This window comes from Salvelinus namaycush, chromosome 22, assembly GCF_016432855.1.
Source record: "Salvelinus namaycush isolate Seneca chromosome 22, SaNama_1.0, whole genome shotgun sequence".
Taxonomy (NCBI): domain Eukaryota; kingdom Metazoa; phylum Chordata; class Actinopteri; order Salmoniformes; family Salmonidae; genus Salvelinus; species Salvelinus namaycush.
Genome location: NC_052328.1, coordinates 18,033,173 through 18,053,967, shown reverse-complemented (window position 1 = coordinate 18,053,967; position 20,795 = coordinate 18,033,173). Strand labels below are relative to the sequence as shown.

Genomic DNA, 20,795 nt, shown 5'->3' with positions numbered 1-20,795 from the left:
GTCTGCTTCGTCCGACCACTTCGTATTGAGCGAACCACTGGTACTTCCTGTTTGAGTTTTTGTTTGTAAACAGGAAGCAGGAGAATGGAGTCAAGGTCATATTTTCCAAAGGGAGGACGAGAGGGGCCTTGTATGCATTTCTGTGGGTAGAATAAAAGTGGGCTAGAGTAGCCGCCAGCCTTATGAAGATAGCATTAGAATATGAAATGTAACTATTTGAAAGAACAATAACACTTTCATTATTTATGTTACTGTGTAAAATCTATTTTATTTGTGTAGTGCCTTTGTTACGATTATGAAACACAGTAAAAGCATATTTTTATGATGACAAAACAAATACAAATAACCAAACCACAAAGATGCATGGTCAATTAAGAAAATATTAGTAACCTAAACATCAGTATAAGCACCAAGCATGCTTGTGAATTGTGAAAATCATTAACAAGGGATCATAGATTTTACCTGGTCAGTCTGTCATGGAAAGAGCATGTGTTCCTAACGTTTTGTACTCTCAATGTATAGAGCGTGTGAGCATGTGGGCTGAGCATACATTTAACAGATAACACACAAAAACCAAAAAGCAAAGTATTGCAGCTTTTCAAGTCTCTCTGATAGGAGACTCTCGAACGAAGCTCATCCATCTCATTCTCGAGTGACTGGCCATTTGCCAATAGAACGGAGGGGAGCGCCGCCGTTCAGTTTTCTCTTCACCTCAATTTCACCAGGACTCCACCTTGTCACCCACATCTATGCCTGCAGTATTTTGTTAGCCCATGGAACAAAGGAATAAGGTCCGGTTTGAACAGTGGAACAGCTGAGTCGGAGTTGAAGTCGTATTTGAAATCAAGGTTAGTAACTGTCGATCTGATGTCCATAAGTGCTTGGCGGTCATATGTGATAATAGTATGAACTTTCTGTACAAAAAAAGTAAAGATAAAAACGATAAAAGTCACTATAGGGCAAAGTTAGGTTGGAACTCGTAAGATGTTGCCCTTCTCCATCGGCGCCATTTTATTGAACTAGAACCATGAAAAAAAATGCTAAACTCCAATGTAAAGCCCAGGAGGCAACCATCATGTCAGATCGTGAAATGCCCATTCAAATACATTTTTACATGGCCAAATTATTAATGGCCTGCAAAAAATGGAGATGAGGAAGATATGGCAGTGGATACCCCGCAGAGAATGTCAATCATCAGTTGAGGGATCCTGAAACAATGATTGTGAAGATGGTGGATTTTGTTGCGTTTATTGCGCAGGTGCTAAATTGTAGTGGCCAATCTAACAAGAAATCAAAGAAATTGGATATCATTGTAAATGCGGTAAAGGGTTTTTGGATCTCCAGGACTTCATAGCTGAGACATTGCAGGGAATACTATCTGAAGATGTTCCCCCCTCTCGGGCACCATTTATTTAATTTTTATTTAAGCATTATTTAACTAGGCAAGTCAGTTGAGAATAAATTCTTATTTACAGTGACGGCCTACCAAAAGGCAAAAGGCCTCCTGCGGGGACGGGGGCTGGGATAAAAAATATAGGACAAAACACACATCACAACAAGAGACACCACAACACTACATAAAGAGAGACCTAAGACAACAACATAGCATGGCAGCAACACACGACTTCACAGCATGGTAGCAACACCACATGGCAACAACATTGTAGCAGCACAACATGGTACAAACATTATTGGAGCCTGTGTAGTGATCTGAGTAGACATTTGAGTAAGACTGAGTATGATTTGTGTGTGTGTTTTGTTTAATGTTTTATAGGGGCTCCTGAGTGGTGCAGTGGTCTAAGGCACTGCATCTCAGTGCTTGAGGTGTCACTGCAGACACCCTGGTTTGAATACAGGCTATGGAGTCCCATTGGACGGTGCACAATTGGCCCAGCGTCTTCCAGGTTTGGCCAATGTAGGCCGTCATTGTAAATAAGAATTTGTTCTTAACTGACTTCGCTAGTTAAATAAAATATTATGTTTTTAAAGCTTCCCCCTTTTTTGGAGTTAACGCTGCTTAGTTTTCACCCCACCCAATAGATGGCGGCAATACACCATTGGATGATGTAGTCCGCCGTAAAACCCCACCAAAGAAGAAGAAATAGACGTCACACCGGTTCCTTTCCAAACTTCCGTTCACAGTTCATATAAATAGCTAAATTTTAACTACAGGTATGGCAACTCAAAACATTGAACTCTGATGTGCAATGGACCGATATATATCGGACACCGATGACCAAGAACAACCGTTGTTGCTCAGTCAACAAGATGATAAAGTCGAAAGAGGTGAGCGAGTGCCAGCTGAAACACCTGCCTTGTTAGATAGCTAACTAATATTTACAATCGGCGTCCTTAAATTGACAGACTACAGAAAAAATGCCTGCTAAAAAAAAATGCCTACTAACTTACTATTTAATTTCGAAACATTCGAATAAATGATCTGCGTAACTAGCTAGTTACAGTAGCAAACTAACGTTAATGCCTCTGCTGCTTGCATACTGCCTCACCCTTTTCTTTGTTTACGAGAATCAGGTGATGGAAAGAAAGCGTACCCTAAACGCGCTTCAGCCCAACTTGAACCAAACATTTAATCAGGTGCTCCGCTGAGACTTAAAAATCCCAAAAACATTCCTTAACCCCAGGGCACTTTAAAAAAACGCATTTACACAGGTAATATAGAGAACTGTTCATAATGTTTTGGCTCGACTGTATGATTTACGGTAAACCATAGTCTTTAGCTACTTGTTTGATCAGCCCGTGCATGTCCATTTGCTATTAGTGACATGTATTATTGAAATGGTGGGGTCCAAGGGCCACCAATCAAATGTGTTGTCCCGTGGCCCAGAAACCCATACCTGGTTGCAAAATAAGTGGGTGGATCGACATAAGTTAGTGTATGGAAACCTAACGTAGCAGGCGTAGAAAGACAGTTTCCACTAGTTACCACAGCCATAAAGTCATCTATATCGTAAAAGTTAATGAAAAATAAAATTTACTTTTTGGTCTTAAGGTTAGCAGTGGGGTTCATTTGAAAATACAATTTTAAGAAGATAAATTGTGGAAATAGGCGGGGTTTAGGACTTTGGCTGTAGTAGCTAGTGACGACCTACAATGATACCTGAGGTGGATTGAAAATACTGTATTCCTGAACCTGGCTGTTGCCTATTTAGCTAAACCGGTTAGGAGAATGAGTTAGGCTTAGCTGAAATGCTACAAGGAAGCAGCAAGCAGCCATGCAAAGCGGTCTTGCGTGGCAACCAATTTGCCAAAAAAATCTATTTAGTATGTTTCAACAGCATCATATCCCATATGATTATGTGACTCCTCCGGTCCGGTACCTGCTATAATATCTATCTGCAGACTGCGGTTACTACATGCCACACACAATGTGTGTCACTACAGACTGGGCACACTGCCATTGAGGCTGCTAGCGCTGTCTCTGGTCCACACACCAGGTGGCGGTAATGCACCAATAACGTTGGATGCCAACCGCCAAAAAACCCACAGGAGGAGGCTTCTAGCTAGCTAGGACACCTGCACACATTGTCCTTCGCCCCAGCCTGCCGAGCACTGCTCTCCCGCATTTCTGTTAAGGTTACTGCAGTGCAAGTAGCTAGCTAGTGTAGCAAACCCAACTCTTGTCTGGCACTACCCTCGCCGTAATGTTAAAATAACTGCAAGAAAGCAGTGCTCGTCAGGCGGGATCAAAGGACACTGTACAAAGGTCCTAGCTAGCTTGGCGCCTCAATGGCAGTGGGAACGGTATGTAGTGATGCGTAGTGGGCGCTGCATATAGAAACTGCAGTCCCCATATAGGGTAGGCCGTCAATGTAAATAAGAATTTGTTCTGAACTGACTTGACTAGTTAAATAAAAGTTATTTTTATGTAGTGCTAGGCGGTATACCGTAGTTGATGATATACCAGTATTGATGCACGGACCGGTTTTTACTTTACCTTCTATAGCGGTATTTGAATGTTTTGGTTTGTTAATTGTGATACGCCTGTAACGTCCAATTTTGGTGTTCGCTACTTGAGTCATCTCTATCCCCACTCTCTCCATGCTGCCTATACAGACAGACTTAGCCCCGCCACCTGTCACTCAAGGAGAGCATTTGTTCTTAAACCAGGCTGCATGGGCAATACAGCACATGCAACAATGTTGATGACATCGATGCTGTTTTCATTTTGCTTCTTACTATAAATCCACTAGCGTTCTATAATTACACTATTGGTTTGTGTTTCTTAAATCTGCAAACAGCTAGTTTGGTCTTTTCTTAGCAAGTTGGGCCGCTAATCGCTAGCTAGCTAATAAATGTACTGAGTCAGAGCAAACGTAATTAGCTATATATACAACCTGATAATACCAGGGATGGTGTAGACCTAAATCAGCACGTTGTCTAAATTAGAGGATATGCGAAGCAAGGAAGTTAGCTACATTAAGTAGCTAAGAGAACATTCAATGTAGCCAAATATTATAGAGTCCCCTAGGAAACACTTATCAACAGTTCCTACCCTGTCACAATAACTCCTCCCTGGCACTTTCATTCGTTGTAATGGTCAAACAACATTCAATTCAAATTGCCCACTATTATATTCTAACTATAGAATTAGAATAATCATTCTATTTCCATGATTCCAACAGTTCACCAAAGTGTTTTACTCTAAATTGCAAGTCAAATCGCAGTTGCAGCATTTGGGTAAAAATAAGGTATAGATTGTTTGCCCATATCGTGCAGCCCTACTTTGCAGTGTGGAAATGAGTGCAACAAATGCAGAAGTTGATGAAAATGCTGACATGGTTTTGGTTGAATTGAACAGTAGAAAACAATCACAATGCAGAAAGGCCCATTGAAATCACTTAGGCCCATTGAAATCACTTAGAATAGTGCGTGACCCTAGGTGTGTGTGACCCTAGCACTACTCATGAAGAAATTGGTGAACTTTTATTATTCAAACATTAAATACAATGTTTAAAATATGATATTTTGGCCAATTTCTTAATTATATAAAAAAAATGTAACCTTTGTTTAACTAGGCAAGTCAGTTAAGAACAAAGTCTTATTTACAATGACAACCCATTGTTCCCCAGTAGGCCAACTGCCTTGTTCAGGGGCAGACGACAGATTTTTACCTTGTTAGCTCAGGGATTTGATCCAGCTACCTTTCGGTTACTGGCCCAACGCTCTAACCACTAGGCTACCTGCTGCCCCAACAAGTTGTAGGCCATACTCGGTACATGTGTTGCTTTCTGCAATTATGAGAACGTGTGTAACAATTGTAACCAAGATGGGAGAATTTACCCAAAATGCACTATGATTTCAAAATTTTACCTTTTTTGTTTTCTAATATTTAATGTGCAACTTTTTTACAAGTTGTCGATCACAAATTCTTAATAAAAGGATCTCCAAAATGATGTAGACATTTTACGGTTTTGTTTTCTGGGTCACAAAACACTTTTTGGTTGGTGGCCCTTGGACTAATAGTGGGACATTCCCCTGCGAGACAGATGTTCCTTCAGGGCTCTAACTGGTGTCCGTTTTAAACGGTCCTTAATCGCTAGTGATGGGGGGGGGGGGGATAGTTATATATCGGGATATTATTTTTGAGGATCGTATCGTGTACTCCTTGACTCCACCTCTCCTTAGGCCCAGGAATCAACTTAGGGTATATATACATAAGGTCGATTAGCCTACTGGGGATGCGCTTCTCCTGTAGCAAATTGAAGCCAGCAAGCAGGAATCAACACATCCAATTTCTCAATCTGTTAAAAGGCCACAACGTTTTTCTTCTGGACAGATCAATATTGGTTAAGCATATTGAGTTCGAGAACTACGCTAAATAGCTTATGGAAATGCACTCAAGTGTGTTACGGAAATGGATGTCTGCTGTCCTGTCAGGTAAGAATTTAGGCATAGTCAGCCTGTTAGGCCTATGTAACTGTCTGGAAGTTGCCCTGTTGTTTTTTTTTGTGTTTTGATATAATGGAGTGGTAGTGGTGGGAGAAGTAAGGATAATCCAGTGTTTCCCGAACAAGAGTGGGGCCTACAAGCAGTCTACCATGTGAACAGCAGTTGAATATGGGGGACACAGTCTCACCTTTTAGTTAACTGACCACCCTACCTTCTCTGTGTAGTCAGTGCCACTGTTTTAATATTTCTCCATGGTCTCGTGATTTGCATTTTCTTCTTGCCAGCAGTTTATTGCTTGTGTCACGGGTTGTAGAACAAATGTCATTTACAACTGTTGCAGGTTTATTTTAAAACAGGCATTTAAAAAAAACTGGTTTACCAAGCATTTGTTTCCTATGCATTATTTACCAATATTACCATATTTATTCTAGACCTGCTGGTGCCTCAACTGTCAGAAGTAGCCTGTAGGCCTAACCATTTAAATGAACAGTGAGCCATCCCCTTCACTCTGAGTTGCATGTCTTATATTACCTCCAGGTTTAGATACTCCATGGTAAAGAGTAGACAGACACCATTTCATTCCCACAGACATTGGTTTTGAATGGTGGTCATGAGAGGAATAGTTGTCAGGCTGCATTAAACAAGCTTCTGTTCTGGAAGGAATGCTTTGGGTAATAAAAGTATGCCATGATTCAACAATAACAATCTTCAGTCTCATAAACTGCTCTCAGCCATAGCTAATGGTACTAAAAACAGATATGCTGTAGAACAGTGTTTCCTCTGAAAAAAATGTGTAGCAGTGGATCACAAGGGGGTCCGAGGTACAGGCCTTTTAGGGGCACAGGATTTTAGGGGCAAGGCCATTTGGCCTTCCAAGAGGTTCCCAATTAACCAAAATAGCCAATTACATGTATTTGACAACCAAAAAACAGGAGCTTATTTGCTTAAGAAAAACAAGTGGTATGCAAATGTACGTAAATATTAGCCCAAATGTTGAAGTGTCGGTGATAGCCTTTGGCTACATCCTGTCATGTCCAGACCTATGCTGACATGAGGGAGGCGCCTGAAAATGTAGCCAAACTTTAATGAGACTTTTAATTACATCTACAGTACCAGTCAAAAGTTTAGACACCTACTCATTCAAGGGTTCTTTATTTGTAATATTTTCTACATTGTAGAATAATAGTGAAGATATCAAAACTATGAAATAACACATGGAATCATGTAGTAACCAAAAATATTTGAGATTCTTGAACTAGCCACCCTTTGTCTTGGTGACAGCTTTGCACGCACTTGGCATTCTCTCAACCAGCTTCATGTGCCTTGTTAATTTGTGGAATTTCTTTCCTTAATGCGTTTGAGCCAATCAGTTGTGTTGTGACAAGGTAGGGGTGGTATACAGAAGGTAGCTATTTGGCAAAAGACCAAGTCCATATTATGGCAAGAACAGCTCAAATAAGCAAACAGAAGTGACAGTCCATTACTTTAAGACATGAAGGTCAGTCAATCCTGAAAGTTAAGAACTTTGAAAGTTTCTTCAAGTGCAGTCACAACAACCATCAAGCGCTATGATGAAACTGGCTCTCATGAGGACTACCACAGGAAAGGAAGACCCAGAGTTACCTCTGCTGCAGAGGATAAGTTCATTAGAGTTACCAGCCTCAGAAATTGCAGCCCAAATAAATGCTTCACAGAGTTCAAGTAAAAGACATCTCAACGTTAACTGTTCAGAGGAGACTGCGTGAATCATGCCTTCATGGTTGAATTGCTGCAAAAAACTACTACTAAAGGACATCAATAAGAAGAGACTTGTTTGGGCCAAGAAACACGAGCAATGGATATTAGACTGGTGGAAATCTGTCCTTTGGTCTGAGTCCTAATTTGAGATGTTTGGTTCCAACCGCTGTGTCTTAGTGAGATGCAGAGTAGGCGAATGGATGATCTCTGCATGTGTGGTTCCCACCGTGAAGCATAGAGGTGTGAGGGTGCTTTGCTGGTGACACTGTTGGTGATTTATTTAGAATTCAAGGCACACTTAACCAGCATGGCTACCACAGCATTCTGCAGCGATACGCCATCCCATCTGGTTTGCGCTTAGTGGGACTATCATTTGTTTTTCAACAGGACAATGATGCAAAACACACATCCAGGCTGTTTAAGGGCTATTTGACCAAGAAGGAGAGGGATGGAGTGCTGCATCAGATGACCTCAACCCAATTGAGGTGGTTTGGGATGAGTTGGACCGCAGAGTGAAGGAAAAGGGGCCAACAAGTGTTCAGCATATGTAGGAACTCCTTCAAGACTGTTGGAAAAGCATTCCTCATGAAGCTGGTTGAGAATACCAAGATGATGACAGCTTTGCACAAAGGCAAAGGGTTTGAAGAATCTAAAATATTAAATATATTTTGATTTGCATAACTTTTGTTTAACACTTTGGTTACTACATGATTCCATGTGTCATTTCATAGTTATGATGTCTTCACTATTATTCTAAAATGTCGAAAATAGTAAAAGTAAAGAAAAACCCTTGATTGAGTAGGTGTATCCAAACTTTTGACTGGTACTTTGTATATATATACAAAGTATGTGGACGCCCCTTCAAATGAGTGGATTTGGCTATTTCATCCACATGTTGCTGACAGGTGTATTAAATCGAGCACACAGCCATGCAATTTCCATAGACAACCATTGGCATTAGAATGGCCTTACTAGAGGTCAGTGACTTTCAACATGGCACTGTCATAGGATGCCACCTTTCCAACAAGTCAGTTTGTCAAATTCACAGAAGTGTGTATTGTGTAAAATGTCTGTCCTCGCTTGCAACACTTACTACAGAGTTCCAAACTGCCTTTGGAAGCAACGTCAGCACAAGAACTTCACTGGGCGATCCATGGGTTTCCATAGCCGAGCAGCCGCCCACATGCCTAAGATCACCATGCGCAATGCCAAGCGCTGCCATTGGACTCTGGAGCCATTTTTTTGGGAAACCAGGCGAACGTTATACGAGGAATAATGGTCTGGGGCTGTTTTTCATGGTTCAGGCCCCTTATTTCCATTGAAGGGAAATCTTAATGCTACAGCATGCAATTACATTCTCAACGATTCTTGACTTCCAACTTTGTGGCAACAACAGTTTGGGGAAGGCTATTTCCTGTTTCAGCATGATAATGCCACGTGCACAAAGCGAGGTCCATACAGAAATGGTTTGTTGAGATCAGTGTGGAAGACCTTGACTGTCTGGCACAGCCCTGACCTCAATCACATCAAACACCTTTGGGATGAATTGGAACGCTGACTGCGAGCCAGACCTAATCGCCTCCCTAATGCTCTTGTGGCTGAATGGAAGCAAGTCCCCGCAGCAATGTTCCAACATCTAGTGGAAAGCCTTCCCAGATGAGTGGAGGCTGTTATAGCAGCAAAGGGGGGGACCATATTAATGCCCATGATTTGAAATTAGATGTTCGACTAGCAGTTGTCCACATACTTTTGGTCATGTGTGTGCTAAACGCCAGTCATGTTTTGCAAATAATGTAATGTAGGGTAATTATTCATGTCTAAAGGATTGCTTCTGTGACACTCGAGGCATTGTTCATTCTGATAGGAGAGAAAGGACAGTGCCTTTTGCGCTTTGCAACATCACCCTCCTTGCAGTCTGAGTGGAGGCAGTCAACATTTAGATACATTTATGGATAAATTGTAATTACTTAACCTGGACTTTTATTTTTTTGCATTTGAGGCATATCTTACATGTTCTTAACATGCCTATGGTCGGAACATGGTAAGATATGCCTCAAATGCAAAAAAATAAAAGTCCAGGTTTTAAGTAATTACATTTATGGATAAATTGTATCTAAATGTTGACTGCCTCCACTCAGATTGCAAGGAGGGTGATGTTGCAAAGCGCAAAAGGCACTGTCTTTTATAAACCCTTCCTCATTGACACCAGTATTTTTCATTGTCAAGCAGCCAGACACAATCCTAGTCATATTAACAACCCATGCTTGTTGATGCGGCTTTAGAGCTTCCCTCTTTCTACATGTCAAAAGGATATTTTTATCTCATATGAAACCGTGCACTTTTGAGGACAGTTTTCCTGCTAATTTCATTTTGGAACAATCGCGCTTATAGCCTACTGCCGTGTGCACATTGCTGCATTCCTTTTTTTTTATAATGTGAAGAAATAAATTAATAGTTTTACAATTTTAAGCTAAACATTCTGATCTGTTGCATCAGCCTCATTGCGTAAAAATATATATTATGTACAGTGATTTGTATTAATTTGGGATCTATTGGGTCCCACAACTCTCCCAGAGGATTTTTGGAATATTTATTTCTCACACAGGACAAGCTCACCAATAGAATAGGTCAACTTTTGTTGGGGGATAGTAGATTGAAATAGACTAGTGCTTTTGCTGTTCGTTAGGCCTACTCATCTTGTTGGCTGTTGAAGTAAATGTGGGCAGTTCTAACATCTTCAATATGTGACTCGGAATTCAATGAGACTCGTGCCGTTGCATCCCTGATGTGTCGTACTTCACTTGTAGCCTACTTCAGAACTGCAATGCCTGTGAAGGACCTGATCACGTGACAGGCATTGGCTAATAAGAATTGAAATATCCGAGACACCCACGTGAGTGAGAGGTTCTTTGGAGTAGGCTATGCTGATTGGCAGCCAGGAGAAGGGAATTATAATTATTATATTCAGTCCAAGGGCACAACTGCCACTTTTGCCACAAGGCATAAATTGTTACGTTTGAGCAGACACATGCACATTTGTGGCCTGCTGGAGGTCATTTTGCAGGGCTCTGGCAGTGCTCCTCCTTGCACAAAGGCAGAGGTAGCGGTCCTGCTGCTGGGTTGTTGCCCTCCTACGGCCTCCTCCACGTCTCCTGATGTACTGGCCTGTCTTCTGGTAGCGCCTCCATGTTCTGGACACTACGCTGACAGACACAGCAAACCTTCTTGCCACAGCTCGCATTGATGTGCCATCCTGGATGAGCTGCACTACCTGAGCCACTTGTGTGGGTTGTAGACTCCGTCTCATGCTACCACTAGGTGAAAGCACCGGCAGCATTCAAGTGACCAAAACATCAGCCAGGAAGCATAGGAACTGAGAAGTGGTCTGTGGTCACCACCTGCAGAATCACTCCTTTATTGGGGGTGTCTTGCTAATTGCCTATAATTTCCACCTTTTGTCTATTCCATTTGCACAACAGCATGTGAAATTTATTGTCAATCAGTGTTGCTTCCTAAGTAGACAGTTTGATTTCACAGAAGTGTGATTGACTTGGAGTTACATTGTGTTTAAGTGTTCCCTTTATTTTTTTGAGCTGTGTGTGTGTATATATATATTAAATTATGCTGACACTTTAAAATGTAATTTCTACCTCCAGAAATGAGGCCAGTAACATATTTTAGTAAAATTATGATTTAAAAAAAAAAAATATTGCACTGTGCATGTCTTTCTGTGGTTGCCACTACTCTTGCTCAATTAAAAATAATCTCATCACAAATGAAGTCTCTCTAAATTAAGTTGAGGTAGGGTAGCCTTTTTAACGAAGGCCAACAAAACAAAAATCACCCACGATTGCAAGAATTGTTGTGCTTTGACTGCTTGTTAGAATGCATTTTTCCCTCCCCATGGCACTTGTAACTTGAATGCGCCTCCAAGGAAATATTTATCTCGCATAAATCAAATTGCATTGATCACACACATTTGTCAGATGTTATTGCGGGTGTAGCTAAATGCTTGTATTCCTTGCTCCAACAGCAGTGTGCACAACAACTAGGTAAATAGATAAATCAGACTACCCCATAGTAGAACAGTTTCTGTTCTTTACTCGTTTTGTTTGTTAATGTGGACTGTTCTAGCATCTTCAAAGTGCACCTCGGCAGAAATATCTCACTGCTGTTGAATATTGTGAAGGACAAAAGATGTAGCTGTCAACATTTAGCTTTCTCATAATGTATTATCCTGTGATATTGTACTGTGCCTGATCCAATTAGTTATAGCACCTCACAACTCTCTCCTCTGGTCTTCCCTCTCTCTCAGCCCCTGCGTGCTGCTCTTCGAGGTACGGTCTGTCCCTGCTCTCCTGTTATGGTTTCTTTGTGGCCTATGCCCTCAGGGTAAACCTCAGCGTTGCCATGGTGGACATGCTTAACAACACAGACGCCAGCGGCAACACCAGCAAATCAGTATGTCCTGCACACTCCAGCCCTGCTCGCCCCACATACAACCACACTGTGAGTACCACCAGCCCAGCTCGCCCCACATACAACCACACTGTGAGTACCACCAGCCCAGCTCGCCCCACATACAACCACACTGTGAGTACCACCAGCCCAGCTCGCCCCACATACAACCACACTGTGAGTACCACCAGCCCAGCTCGCCCCAAACACAACCACAATATGAGTAACCATGTAATACCGACGACCACTATGACTGCACACATTACACAACCACACTATGACTGACTGTAACACTTAATCACGACACCACATGATTAGCAACCACATCTGTTGACTGTCTTGATTGCTCTGGCCAGACAGAAAGCATTATCTGTGTTTTTGTGTGTCTGGCAGGCCAGTGTGTATGACTGGGACTCTGAGACCCAAGGCTGGATCCTGGGCTCCTTCTTCTACGGCTACATCCTGACTCAGATCCCAGGGGGCTACCTGGCAAGCAAGTATGGGGCCAAATGGCTACTGGGCCTAGGAATCCTGGGAACTGTGGTTTTCACCCTCCTCACCCCCATGGCTGCCGACCTGGGTGCAGGCTACCTTATCGCTGTCAGAGTATTGGAGGGTATCGGAGAGGTAGTGTGCGTGTACACGCAAGATTTGCTATACTCATGAGAACTCACACTTTAGCATCTGTATGACCTCTAATCACAAAAAAAATTAAGTGTGTTATTTTGCTCATAATGTTTACCTGACTACTTCTCAGTGTGTACCGAGTCTGTAACCCAAGGATATTTTTGTATTTCTCAACAGGGAGTGACGTTTCCAGCCATGCACGCCATGTGGGCATTTTGGGCCCCGCCAATGGAGAGGAGCCGATTGCTCACCATCGCTTACACTGGTAATGCGCACTTTTATCCCACCCTGCACACACCCTTTCTTACTCTGGGAACTCATGTTTGCATGTGTGGCTTATACTTTTCCTAAATGTAGGTGATTTAAAAAAAAAAAAAAAAGTATATATTTCTCCACAAAGCAGTTTAATAAAAATCTCCTCTCTCCAGGTGCTCAGCTGGGTACAGTGGTCGCCCTTCCCCTGTCTGCTCAGATCTGCTTTTACCTTGACTGGACCTGGGTCTTCTATATCTTTGGTAAGGCTAGCAGAGGGTTTTCCGTAGTGACAGTTGTCTGTTTTAATGCTTACAAATGCAAGGAATACAGACACTGTTTCCTTGTGTTATACAATCTTTTTTTACGGAAAATGAAGGAAAGTTAGTGAAAAAGTCCATGTCACAAGCAATGCTTGTTTTAAAAAATATATATATATATTTGAGTTATTTAGCAGACAGTTATCCAAGCAACTTAGTTTGTGCATTTGACTGTTTTTAGGCATTGTGGGATTTGTGTGGTTCATCCTGTGGGCGCTCCTTGTCAGTAACACTCCCAGCACACACCCGCGGATCACAGAACAGGAGCGACTCTACATCACTTCCTCCCTGAAGAAGGAGGTACATTGCAAAAGCAGCTGGGAATTGTAGTGTCTGAACTTTATCTAAGGCCCAATCTCTTGATCAAATGGCAGACTGGTTGTGTCAGGCTCGTGAGGATTTAGTTCATAATTGTAGAATACAATGAAGTTGTGTAGTATATCTGAGAAGAAAATAAAAAAAAGTCTTACAGTAACGGTGTAAAATGTCAAACTATTTGGTGTAACAACATTCAACTGGAGGAACACACTTTGCTGCAGTCATAACTTTTTTACTATATTTGACTTACATTGGCTAGAAACACCCCCCCCTTTTTTTTTTTTTTTTTTTTTTTTTTTTTACATCCACAAAGTGCTTTTCTCAGCCACCCTCAAATAAGCCTGTGAGAACAGTGATATTTCACGTGCAAGTCAAGTGGTATTTTAAGATGGTAGTCTTTTGTTCTCTTGTTCAGCTCACTTCGTCGGGTGACCACATCCCCTGGGGGGCCATCTTTACGTCCATGCCGCTGTGGGCCATAGTAGTGGCTCACTTCTCTTACAACTGGACATTCTACACGCTACTCACTTTGCTGCCCACATACATGAGTGATGTATTGGGCTTCAGCATCAAAGAGGTGAGTTTATACACTTGTTCTGAGTTTATACACACCCACAGACTCTTGTTATTAACCCAGTGTTTTCTCATATTAGAACGGTGCCCTGTCGGCTCTGCCCTACATTGGCTGTGGGCTGCTGGCCGTGCTGGGAGGCCAGCTGGCTGACTACCTGAGGGAGAACTGCTTCTACCGGACTGTGGTTGTCAGGAAGGCCTTCAGTCTCGTAGGTGAGGAGCAGCATCATCGTAACACACACATGCAGTCATGCTTACACAAGACACATCTCTGCTCACGATCTGCCAATTCAAACACCCACATGGTATGTCTTTTAGCTGTATCTCACTTTACCTCTCCATTTGGATAAATCAAGTTTTTGTTGTCAATGTCTTCTATGTATGTAGCCTACATTTACCATATTCGGTCTGTGTATGTAGGTATGATTGGGCCGGCAGTGTTTATCGTGGCTGCTGGGCATACAGGCTGTAACTACATCCTGGCAGTAGCCTTCCTTTCCATCTCTTCCTCCCTGGGAGGAATCGTTGCCTCCGGCTTCAACATCAACCATCTCGACATCGCCCCATCGTAAGACTATTCATCACTATTGATACTGTTACAATGGTAGTGCTTAATTTTAAGCAAGAGAAATTACCAGAAATGTACTTAAAATGGCATAGTAAACCGGTAAAACAGAAATAACCATCAAATTGTCTTGTTGTGAGATGTATAATTGTCTAGTGTGAATGTTCCTTTTCCCTTTTAGTTATGCTGGAATTTTGTTGGGAATCACCAACTCCTTTGCCACAATACCTGGTATGGTGGGACCAGTCATAGCAAGAGCCTTGACCAAAAATGTAAGAATCACATCTGGTTTCATCATATTTTTCAGACAATGAAAGCAGTGTCACAAAACTCATGATTGTTGGAAGTGTAGGGTGTGTGTAAAAGTTGCCACTTATCTAGGATCAGATTAGCCTTAACTAGTATTTGGGAGAAACAAGGCAGCACTGACCTTAAACCAGTGTATAGATGGGGGCAACTTCAACCTACTTTATTGGTCTCACAGATGGCTCTGTTTCCTATTGTAGAACACTATAGAGGAGTGGCAGACCGTGTTCTACATCTCTGCTGGGATCAACGTGTTTGGAGCAGTTTTCTACACTGTGTTTGGTCAAGGCGTGGTGCAACCCTGGGCTGTCCACAATCCCCATTCCCATGGCAACTGAGGGGGACAAAGGTGGACCCCCTGTGGACCAAAATGTACTCACAGCCATGGGACCGTTTCAACCAAGCTATTCTACACAACCCTAGTGGGGAAATAGCCTTCTAAAGTAACCTTTAATATTTTAACGTTTTTAGTTTTGGTAATTGGACCCAATAATGGGTATAAGTGCATTTTTTAAAATCAATTCATATTTTACTCTTTGTGTAGGCTCTTGTGATATGATAACCTCTTTTAGTGTTTTACTTTGTTTACAGTTAAGAGTTAGCTTGTTTTTAAATTCCGTTACATTTCAAGTCTTAAATGAACAGACAAGTAGCATTTCCACTCTGTCATTTGTTGCTCCTCTGTTAGATGCTCAGGAGGGGAAAAAAGCCATACAAAAACCTTAATTTATATGTAGCAGAGTTATTGCCAACTGAAAGAGCACAGTCACCCAGGATAGAATACATGTGGGTTTCTACTTTTTTTGGCCTTCCGCTTGTGCCTAAAGTATAGAACTATGATCATCAATCCAGTATATTTAATCTAATCAATACATGTGACAGAATACTGATAAACAGCAGTATTCCCTGTGTAAATTTGTCTACCATCCAAATCTGTCTTTAATTTATTATTTTTACTGATCAGTTATGTTTACTTGCTGGACCAACTACAATGACTGAGTTAAAGGGATTATCTATGTGATTTATTTTTAATGACTACATTTCAGAGGATGGAGAGCTGTTTTACACACTACTTACAATGTTAATCATGGCATACTGCCAATTTGGTTGCTTTATGTGAGGGTGATATTTATTGCGCAGGCTTTGTTTCCCCCACCTAAAGGAACAGACTTATGTTTGAGACCTCTAATGGTCCGTTTCTCAAATTGCCATTTCATCGTTGTGTTAGTTACATACTGTCTCTGTATAAGCTTTGTACACAAGGCAGCGTTTAGACGTTCTGATCTATTTTCCATTAACTGGTCTTTTGACCAATCAGATCTTTTCCCATCTGTCAAATCAGAATTGAGCTGCCTGTTACTGCTTGCAACAATGTAACTGGAAATCAAAAGGGCATGCCTGTACTACAAATATTTAGTTATGGCATCCCTTGGCAAACCCAACTACCAAACCATCTGGGCTCCTGAAAAACTGATCTCAATATAAATAACTTTTGGAAAGCTAATTTTGAGCTAGCCATGAAAAGAGAACCCTTTAACTGGAAAAGAATATTGAAAACCAATTGAGTCAGCTGACGGGTACATATTTTATAAACCTAAATTGAAATGGATAATGTACCTGTAAACCCATCAACAAAAAATAAACTGGTAATAAATTGAACTGTCTAAACGCAGCCACAGTAATCACATTATCTTAAATGTGGATATTGGCATATTTGATGCTTGATCTTTTAAGAGGTCAAATGAGGAACCGCACATTTCAGTCAATGACCGATGTAAGTCTAATAAAGCATTTCAAGGAAATCATATTGAATATGCATGGGTGTCTTGACTCATTTAAGCTGTAGCTACACTGACAAGTTCATTTGGGGTAATTCTAAAGCCAACCAGGGTATGGCTGTAAAGTTCAATCATGTGCCTGCTGTGCAAAACATGGATAATAGTCTTACACAGTGCCTTTAGAAAGTATTCACACCCCTTGACTTTTTCCACATTGTGTTACAGCCTGAATTTAAAATTGATTGAATAAAAGCAGACATTGAATTACCCTTTGAGCATGGTGAAGTTATTAATTACACTTTGGATGGTGTGTCAATACACCGTCACTACAAAAATCCAGGTGTCCTTCCTAACTCAGTTGCCGGAGAGGAAGGAAACCGCTCAGGGATTTCACCATGAGGCCAATGTTGACTTAAACAGTTCAAGTTTAATGGCTGTGGTAGGAGAACTGAGGATAGATGCACAACATTGTAGTTATTCCACAATACTAATGTAAGTGACAGTGAAAAGGAGAAAGCCTGTACAAAATATAAATATTCCAAAACATGTTTTCAACAAGACTAAAGTAATACTACCAAAATGTGGCAACTCAATTAACTTTTTGTCCTGAATAGAAATATTACTGAGTACCACTCTATATTTTCAAGCATAGTTGTGCTTGTAATCGTAAGGACTAGGGAGTTTTTCAGGATTAAAAAAAAAAAAAAATGGAGGTAAGCACAGGCAAAATCCTAGAAACACAAGCCCAAATCTACACTGGAGTTGTTTATCAAGAAGTCGGTTAATGTTCCTGAGTTAGTTATGACTTATCTACATGTCTTGTCTAGCAATGATCAACAACCAATTTGACAGCTTGAAAAATGGGGAAATGTTGCACAATCCAGGTGTGGAAAGCTCTTAACCCTTGTTCACACTGCAGGCCTTAATGCTCAAATCAGTTTTGTTTTTGGAATACTGACTGTCTAGACAAGTTAAAAGTGACCAAATCGGATGTGTGTGTGTTCAGACAGCAGTCATTTGCTGACATGGCTATGCTAGTTGTCATAGTAACAACGGGTGTGTGAGCAGTGGTGTAGGCTGATTGGTGGTGCTCGTGCTTCCCATCACTCAGAAGTTATATAGCAAGCTAAGGTGACGATGCCTGCCACGGATGTTTCCCAGTTGCTTTGAATGTTCAATCATAGTGTAAGAACACTTAAAGCCTCAAAGGATAAGATGATCCCACTTTCAAATCTAAACTCAGCATAAAAAGAAACGTCTCTTTTTCAGGACCCTGGTCTTTCAAAGATAATTCGTAAAAATCCAATTAACTTCACAGATCTTCATTGTAAAAGGTTTAAACACTGTTTCCCATGCTTGTTCAATGAACCATAAATAATTAATGAACATGCACCTGTGGAACGGTCATTAAGACACTAACAGCTTACAGACGGTAGGCAATTAAGGTCACAGTTATGAAAACTTAGGACACTAAAGAGGCCTTTCTACTGACTCTGAAAAACACCAAAAGAAAGATGCCCAGGGTCCCTGCTCATCTGTGTGAACGTGTCTTAGGCATGCTGCAAGGAGGCATGAGGACTGCAAATGTGGCCAGGGCAATAAATTGCAATGTCCGTACTGTGAGACACCTAAGACAGCGCTACAGGGAGACAGGACGGACCGCTGATCGTCCTCGCAGTGGCAGACCACATGTAACAACAGCTGCACAGGATCGGTACATCCGAACATCACACCTGCAGGACAGGTACAGGATGGCAACAACTGCCCGAGTTACACCAGGAACGCACAATCCCTCCATCAGTGCTCAGACTGTCCGCAACAGGCTGAGAGAGATTGGACTGAGGGCTTGTAGGCCTGTTGTAAGGCAGGTCCTCACCAGACATCACCGGCAACAACGTCGCCTATGGGCACAAACCCACCGTCGCTGGACCAGACAGGACTGGCAAAAAGTGCTCTTCACTGACGAGTCGCGGTTTTGTCTCACAACGGGTGATGGTTGCATTCGCGTTTATGGTCGATGGAATGAGCGTTACACTGAGGCCTGTACTCTGGAGCGGGATCAATTTGGAGGTGGAGGGTCCGTCATGGTCTGGGCCGGTGTGTCACAGCATCATCGGACTGAGCTTGTTGGCATTGCAGGCAATCTCAATGCTGTGTTACAGGGAAGACATCCTCCTCCCTCATGTGGTGCCCTTCCTGCATTCTCATCCTGACATGACCCTCCAGCATGACAATGCCACCAGCCATACTGCTCGTTCTGTGTGTGATTTCCTGCAAGACAGGAATGTCAGTGTTCTGCCATGGCCAGCGAAGAGCCTGGATCTCAATCCCATTGAGCACTTCTGGGACCTGTTGGATCAGAGGGTGAGGGCTAGGGCCAGTCCCCCCAGAAATGTCCGGGAACTTGCAGGTGCCTTGGTGGAAGACTGGGGTAACATCTCACCTGAAGAACGGGCAAATCTGGTGCAGTCCATGAGGAGGAGATGCACTGCAGTACTTAATGCAGCTGGTGGCCACACCAGATACTGACTGTTACTTTTGATTTTGACCCCCCTTTGTTCAGGGACACATTATTCTGTTAGTCACATGTCTGTGGAACTTGTTCAGTTTATGTCTTGTTGAATCTTATGTTCATACAAATATTTACACATGTTACGTTTGCTGAAAATAAATGCAGTTGACAGTGAGGACGTTTCTTTTTTAGAACCACCTAAGAAGGTGGTTTGAAATGTGGCTTGAAATATCCGATTCCATGTGCTTTTTGGCTGTTCAGCATGAAGGAAAAAGATTCGAATTGGATGTACAAAAAAAACTCACTTACCAATCTAAAAAATGTTAGCTGACTTGGGTTAATTATTTATTTTATTTAACTAGGCAAGTAAGTTAAGAACAAATTCTTATTTACAATGACGGCCTAGGAACAGGGGCAGAATGACAGATTTTTACCTTGTCAGCTCGGGGATTTGATCTAGCAACCTTTTGGTTACTGGCCCAATGCTCTAACCACTAAGCTACCTGCCACCCCCAAATTGAGTGCCTATCAGTGAATGACGAGAAAAACTGTTGACTCACAACCAAATTTCAAAATTGCACCTTGTGTATTCTACTTCGGAACAAGTTGAGACCCAGACGGACTTCCCCCTTTTTAAAAAAATGATGTTTTGGGAAATTGATCCGTGAGCCTTCAAAAGGGGGATGCGGGCTTGCAGCCAGTTTCCCATCCCTGCTCTACGCAGTGGTGTGTATTCATGGTTGCCAAGGGAAGCCAGGCTTCCCCCCAAAAATTATTAATGTATCTTTAGTCTCTGTGTTTCATACTTTTCCTTCAATTTGCAAGAGGCTGAATGCTACGGGCGGCCGCAAAGGCAAGGGAAGCCAGCGAGCATCGGGCCTCCCTTGACAAAAATGTATTTTACAAATTTGCCAATCAACATTGAGCTAAACTGAGCGAGCTCAACTGTGATTGGTCCTGGCGCACCAAAGTATCAAGGGAAGCCAGCTTGTATTTGGCGTCACTCTTATCAAATCCCATTGAGAGCATACGTCATTGACAAAAAAAACTTGAATTGTTGCATCTCGTGTTGTCCTCCGGTGGTTAGCTAGCCAGCTAAAATTGGCCCTTTCCAAAAATAGCCATGGATGGAGATATGCATTTAGACTTGTGGTTTTATTTCATTCTCTGTACTGGCCAATGATTATAGCAGTGATTCTGATCCAACCATTAATTCATACCTTGTTGTGCCCCTGGCCTGAGAGGATGGAAGTTCAATGTGTATCTAGATGTAGAAGGCTAATGTTAACTAGCTAACGTTGCCCATGAATGGAAGTTAGGCGAGTGAGCAAGCATTTTAGCCAGGACAACAAAAAATAAAAAGCGTGTAGTGTATGACAGAGTGATAGACCGTTTCGTCAACATGAGAGGATGACGTTTGAGTCAACATGGTGAGTCAA

The 20,795-nt window shown here is 41.9% G+C and overlaps 1 protein-coding gene across 1 annotated transcript; it reads left to right on the top strand.

The window, feature by feature from the left end:
* The first annotated feature begins 2,111 nt into the window (after nt 1–2,111).
* On the top strand, nt 2,112–16,878 carry slc17a5 (solute carrier family 17 member 5). Its single transcript, XM_038960540.1, has 11 exons — nt 2,112–2,286; nt 11,963–12,156; nt 12,499–12,732; nt 12,910–12,997; nt 13,161–13,247; nt 13,486–13,604; nt 14,038–14,199; nt 14,276–14,408; nt 14,616–14,763; nt 14,942–15,032; nt 15,267–16,878. The coding sequence occupies exons 1-11, from the start codon at nt 2,208–2,210 to the stop codon at nt 15,402–15,404; spliced, it is 1,473 nt and encodes a 490-aa protein (XP_038816468.1). The 5' UTR covers nt 2,112–2,207; the 3' UTR covers nt 15,405–16,878.
* The last annotated feature ends 3,917 nt before the right edge of the window (nt 16,879–20,795 follow it).

Coding starts and splice junctions, on each gene's coding strand:
- slc17a5 (XM_038960540.1), top strand. CDS start 2,208: ATGGACCGATATATATCGGACACCGATGACCAAGAACAACCGTTGTTG. Junction 12,733..12,909: donor TATTGGAGGGTATCGGAGAG/GTAGTGTGCGTG, acceptor ATTTCTCAACAG/GGAGTGACGTTTCCAGCCAT. Junction 13,605..14,037: donor CTTCCTCCCTGAAGAAGGAG/GTACATTGCAAA, acceptor TCTCTTGTTCAG/CTCACTTCGTCGGGTGACCA.